The following is a 6694-nucleotide window of genomic DNA, read 5'->3' as shown; positions in this document are numbered from 1 at the left end:
TATATATATGTCTAAAATTTGATAATACTTTTAAGATTAAAACTTAATGGAATAATAAAATTCTTTACTCTTTGTTCTGAATAAACCACTATAGTGTATAAAGGATATAATAAATACAACATCTATACTGTGAGTGAAAATATCCTTTTTACAGTACTATAAGTTGAAATCTTTATTATGTAAACTGAATAAACTTAATTCTGTAGTAAAAAATCGGATAAGCTGTAAAATACTGAAAAATCACAAGTACAGACTAAGGTATAGCCTAGGTAAATACATTTACACCAATGCAGAGTGGGTAAAATGACATGGGTACTTTCTGGTGGTTTTAAAAATTAACTTTAGATGTGTTGAAATTTTGTAATATTGATATAACATGCTAATGAAATGATTTAACTGAACTGAATTTAACATTAAAAAAAATTAACTATAAAATCCACTTCGTTCTAAATATTTTGTGGTTAAACCAACTGTATGAAATAATTAATTTTTTGATCTAATATGAATTAAATAAATACTTATTTTTGAAATATAAGTTTTTATCCACTCACTAAGTGTAGATTGATCGTGACTTCAATTTTCTCGTCGCTTCCTCACATTCAAGTACCAAGTATGACACCTCACACTCGTCCTAAGAAATCATATCTCATCACTAAGGTGCCTTAAACATTTTTCCTACCATTATAATTGATGATTTACTAATGAGAACTTGGAGTCTTTTATTTTCAATGTAAGGTCATAATCCTAATTAGGGTCACTGATGACATATTCACCTTTGTATAAGTTATTTCAATACCCAATCCTCAATATTTAATACTTAATTTGGTTTTCATACAATGAATCCAAGAAAATCAAAATATTACTAAAAACAACACTATATTTCCAGATTATTGAAATGTGGCACCATATTCTGTATACTGAAAAGTGAAAAGTGTCATCGAAACCATTAACTAAAATAGCATTTTCTAGGTAGAATTTTTAGAAATAGCACCAGTGTATTACCTTGCTCGAAAATAGCCTAAAATTTATTAAATAATAGAGAAATTAAATCTCAAATCCTTAATCAAGTGATTGATATCATATAACTACAACAATTTTAAAGATTGAAGCTATAATTTACAAACCCCTTTCATATTCTTTGATTTCAACATGAATCTCCCAATAAACATTTCCTTTTGCAATAATATTTTTAAATACCTCAAATATATCTCAACAACCTTTAACTTTTGCTAACATTCGAACAAATGAAATTGTTCGCAATCTCTAAAATCAATTATCATCTCTTAATAAGTAAATATTTTGCTTAACTTCACAAAGAAATTGGAGAACAAATAACCCAGACATGAAAATCTACTTTGCTCCTCCTTTCCTCTTTCTTTTCCTCTTCTTTACTTTCTCTTTTTCTTCCTTCTTTCCCAGTTTTTCGTTCTTTCTCTTTGCCCGTTTCTACCCTCAGTTTCCTCTATGTGTATATATCAATGAAAAATGAAAACAATGGTTAAACATGTGCCACTGTATACCACTATGCCAAGAATTGTAAATGAAGTCCCGCATCTCTCATGTAATAAAACATTAAATCCTTAACTTCCAATATTAGAAAAATAAATTCCAACTTTAAATTTTATCCTTCTTAAACCCTCAAAATATTTTTCATAATGAAAAAAGCCCCAATAAAATGATTTACTTCAATTTTAGTCCATATTTGATTTTGACTTTGACAAGGCAACTTTTAATTTTTGACTGACTAGGATGAGTTGTAACAACGATATATTATTCTTAAGGAATATTACCTACTCATTATAATGTCAATATTTCAAAATAATATTGATATTGCTCTAAAAGAAACATGCTTTTTTTTATCAAATTAATATTCTTAAATATAGCACAAATATTTGATGATATTTATGCTTTTGAAGAAATATAATTAAAATTATATTTACCTTAAACGAATATAGTGCTGATGTTTTCGAATAAATACGACCTACATTATATCAATATTTCAAAAGAACATTATTTAAATACTTCAGAATATTCAATGCTGCATTATGTGGGAAAATAGAATTTTATTATATTCTATTAAATTATATAGAAATACATAAAGTTTCTAAAATATGTGTCATGATTGATATTATACACATATTGGTACAATTGAAAATTTCAAACACTGTACGGACTCGAAATTTAATTATTAAATATATTATTTTTTGGCATGACCAGTTGGACCATCACATGATCAATAATAATGCAAAATGTAGAATTGAAATGGACATTTAACAAATAATCAGAAGATTCTTAAATCCAAAGAACTCTTATATGATTTTTATTCTCTTTATATTTTTTAAAATTAATTAGGTAATATATAGAGTCAGTCACCATCTATGTTGACTATCTAGATATTATTTTTATCTAATAGACGTGATATGTCTACTAGATGATTGTATGGTGTTTGAAACCTGAAGTTGAGAAATTATTACTCAAGTTTTAAATTATAAGTATAATTTTTAGATTATACAATTAATATAGTGTGTCTTTTTAATACTAGAGAGCCTATATCTTAACTTTTTAATAAGTGTTTGTTGGGATGACATAAATAGTTTAACACTACTACTTGCTAAACACGTTCAATTGATTTATAAATCATTAATGTTGAGAACAAAGTGCTTTATCCAACTAGAATTGACGTCCTGAAAGGAAAATTCATTAATATTATATTTGATATATTTATGACACGCCTCAAGGGTGAATACATTCTTTCAATTCTAAGAAAAAAATCTTAGAAAATGGAGCAAATAAGGAATATAATCCCATTTAGGAGGAATATACTCTTGGAGAACATATAGTCATAACTAACCTAACCTCCTGAATGCATCATTGTAACAAATGTCAAAAAATAATTAAAAAGCAATAAATGGGGAAGTACTTCTTCCGATACAAAGAAAATAAACGCAAATGAAAATTAGTCTGTAAATCTCTAAGGCTAGGCAATCCATGTCTGCCAATATGAACAAATGACCTACCCTGTCGAGTTAGGTCGATTGGTCCATACTCCTTATAGTAGCTCTAATCCCAATGCTCTAAAGCAAGAGAGTCTGCCACTTGATTTCCCTCTATATAGATGTGGAAAATCATATTTTTTTGTCGAATGAAATAATGCCTCTGATTTGTCTAAGAATGCTTTGAATTGTCTATGGTCTTCCACCTATGGTGATGCAGTAAATAGCCATAGTCGAATTTGTCTCAACCCAAATAGCTAAAATCATTGTTTTAAAAATTGGACCGAACATTGACCCAGAAGAGAGATAGATCGAGATTAAACCGAACATTTTATAGGAATCTTACTTATTTTTCCACATTCGGTTACCAAGCTTCAAGCGAGTCAATTGTCGGACCGGTTCATAGGTTTCCCGATTGAACTGAAGAGTCCGATCCAATTTTGAAAACAATTGCTAAAATATCAAGTCGTCTGGCCAGTAGAATTCCATCTAGTATAGCTCTGAGCTTGACCTCCCAAATCAAATATGGGTCATATGATGTGAAAATTCCCTAATTTCTTAATAATATCCGCCCGACTCACAAATTCATCCTTAACGCATATATCCATGTTCATAGGATCACACTGGTAGAGTGCACTATACAACCAAAACATGTGATGATGGGAGAGGGAAAGTCATAGAAATATCGAAGAGAGATAAAAGACTCAAATTCCATTGCTAATGCAAAGCTATAAACAATCCTCTCGTGTGAAGAAAAGAGATCATGCGATGGACTCTCAGAGGATACATTTGGGTACCATACGGATCTCCCTATGGTTTACGTCATTCATATCAATCCATATAAACCAGAATATCAATAGAGGAATAATAACACAAATTTGTCTACCTCGTAAATACTATTGAAAATAATGTTATCTCTGAAATCTCTATCTCACGCTCTTTTGTAACGACATAAGTACTTGGAAATTACGCCCAAAATGATGCCATACCTAGTCGAAAATTATGCTGCCTTTGAAAATGTGACTGATAGTCTCAGTCTTGGAAGGAAGATGACCTCGAGAGTCCAAATGACATCTAGTGCGCCTCTATATAATAATATCTATTGGAATTAGATCCTGCCATAGACTCAAGTAGAAGAATGAGACTATGGTAGGAAGAGTGGAGTTCCATAGTAAGTGAAATGGATCCTAAGGCTATCTACCAATTGGACTATATACTATGTTGATTTGGTAACTTTTGCTACCATCTAATGTGTCCCAATAAACAATGTGCCCTAGGGCCTCTACACATAAAGGAATAGCTCCTATCTGGTCTCCCATGAAGGGTGAAAGAGTCTGTGATGATTGTCCAAAATCCGACCCAGTGCTATAAAAGAAGTCCAGCACCCTCGTGGATGTGTGTTGCCTGTGTGGAAATAAGGACACCAATGTAGTATCCTATCAAACAATTACACCAAAAGAATATCTGACCGGCTCTGAGATAAAAAGCACTGTGTGGTTCCACATATGGCTCAATTAACTTTAGACTCTTTCAGATAAGAGAAGATGAACGGAAAACTACAGCAAGTGATTGATTTGTCCTAAAACAATATTTTCCCTGTAACAATTTAAGCCCAAAAATATCTCTGACACTGAAACAACCACTTTCAGGCCTTCTCGGGAGCTGGGAGTTTTATTTTTTTCGCCGTTTTCTGATTGATTTCAAATGGCATAATTATGAAGGGTAAAGGAAAAATGATGCTTGCTAATTTTTTTTGGGCATCATTTTTGGATAATTGAAAAAATCATTTAAAATGAGCATATTATTATTTTGACCATTTCTCTCAATCTACCAATCCGTGGATTTTGATCATTTCTCATATTCTCTTCTAATTTGAACCTTTATAAAATAATTTCTTTCAACTAGCATATATTGTTAAAACTAATTTGTAAATAAAAATATATTAACTAAGAAAAAAATTTTATAACCAAAAAATTATTTTATAATTCAAAAATTTACTTATAATAAAAATATAATATAAAATAAAAATTACTTTTTTGTAAAAATTTCTCCTTGGCAGCCACCGCAATTGATGCGTTGATAAAATCAAAAATATTTTCCATTGCTTGATCGTTAACTGAATATGTGTTTTGATACAACTTTCTCAGATCAATACCTATACCCATCTTGAAAATCACAAATTTTTTAACTATGAGACTGGTTTTGTGAATGTTAATGTTCGGTGTATTCTACGTATTTATAACGTTGTACAAGAAATCAAGAATGATCAAGTGTTTAACTTCTGGGCGGGAAACTTTGGGCGGGAATTTAGTAATTAATGAACCCAGTTGTTTCCTTAACTAAACTAGCCGTTAATTAATGAATCTTAAATAATTTTTTATTCTTTTATTCGGTACTTAGGTTAATTATAAAATCTGCTAACAATTTTATTATTTGGTCGAATTCTACACAAATTTCTCCCCAAATTCAAATTATATAAAATGATGATGTGCCTTTAGTAATATATATTTGCATAAAAAATTGATCTATTTAAAGTCCAGAGTCGATTTTTTTTTTTTTTTTAAAAATTTTTTTCAAAAAAAAAAAAAAAAAAAAAAAAAAAAAAAAAAACCTGTTAATAAGACAAAAATTGGCTTACAATATTAAAAGAAGAAAAAAAGTTACTTATATGCAAAAAATTTACTTATATGTAAAAATTATTAAAATTTCAATATTAACTTATAATTATAAAATTTACTTATAAGAAAAAAGACTAACTTAAATTTTTTAGTAAATATGTAAATTTTTTTAGTTAAATATAAAATTTTATGTAAAAAATTTACTTACAAATAAAATATCACTTATGAATTAAAAAAAAAAATCATAAAAAATCATAAACTGAAAATTTCACTAAAGATCATATATTTAAATTTATTCGTTTAAAAAATGTACAAAAACAATGTATACTAAACTCTCAAGTGTGGTTGGAATCTTTTAAAATCCCTAGTAAAATAACTCAAAAATCAATCCGCTCATAGACAGGTTTCATCTTTTAAGCACCGATACTTAGTTTATGCTATTTGCAAGGTGACGTGGTACACTACAAAAGGTGGTGTAATCAATTTTTTAATCAACCATTTTCTCCCACTACTTATTGTAGTGAACTATGTCATCCAAGTGCTCAGCATAAGCTAAGTACCGATACTTAGAAGATCAATCATGTGTTCATTAAATGCTCAAAGTTGATATTTTTTAGAAGGCTCATAACGATACCCAAAACATCCAAGTAGGCCCTTTGTTACTTTAACACCATGCACTACCCTCTATACTAATATGGTCACTTTTAAGACAAGCTGAATTTTTTGTTTCTTCCTATATACTTAAGTTTTTAGTTGATTTGATCCAAAATTAGCTCATTGAGGATATATGTGTTAAGGATAAGGGACCGCTCTTGCTATCTAATCTACTAAGGGCTCGTTTGACGTAAATTTTGCTTTTTGTACAAGAGTTTTTGGAGAAAGTTGAGTTTTACTTCGATACTAATTTTTAAAAGCACTTCGTATCTCGAAAGTGTTTTGAGAGGAAGTCATACTGCATCAGTTTCCTTTAAAAACCTTTCTAACTAAAAGAAAAATTGTCATAAAATTAGCCAAACAAGTTCAAAAGCAGTTTTTAGATCTCAAAAACATATTTTGACTTTTATAGAGTCATATAAAATGAGC

General features: G+C 29.3%; 1 protein-coding gene across 1 annotated transcript in view; it reads right to left on the bottom strand.

Annotated features, from left to right (window-relative positions):
- LOC111371941 overlaps positions 1 to 5158 on the bottom strand; it is an 11621-nt gene extending 6463 nt beyond the window's left edge. Inside the window, exon 1 of the mRNA XM_022994088.1 lies at positions 5026 to 5158. Coding sequence (XP_022849856.1) covers positions 5026 to 5158 — 133 coding nt within the window. The remainder of the gene's footprint in view (positions 1 to 5025) is intronic.
- Between the last annotated feature and the right edge of the window lie 1536 nt (positions 5159 to 6694).

Source organism: Olea europaea, chromosome 23, assembly GCF_002742605.1.
Source record: "Olea europaea var. sylvestris chromosome 23, O_europaea_v1, whole genome shotgun sequence".
NCBI classification, from domain to species: domain Eukaryota; kingdom Viridiplantae; phylum Streptophyta; class Magnoliopsida; order Lamiales; family Oleaceae; genus Olea; species Olea europaea.
The sequence above is the reverse complement of the archived record's forward strand: the minus strand, read 5'-3'. Positions and strand labels throughout refer to the sequence as shown.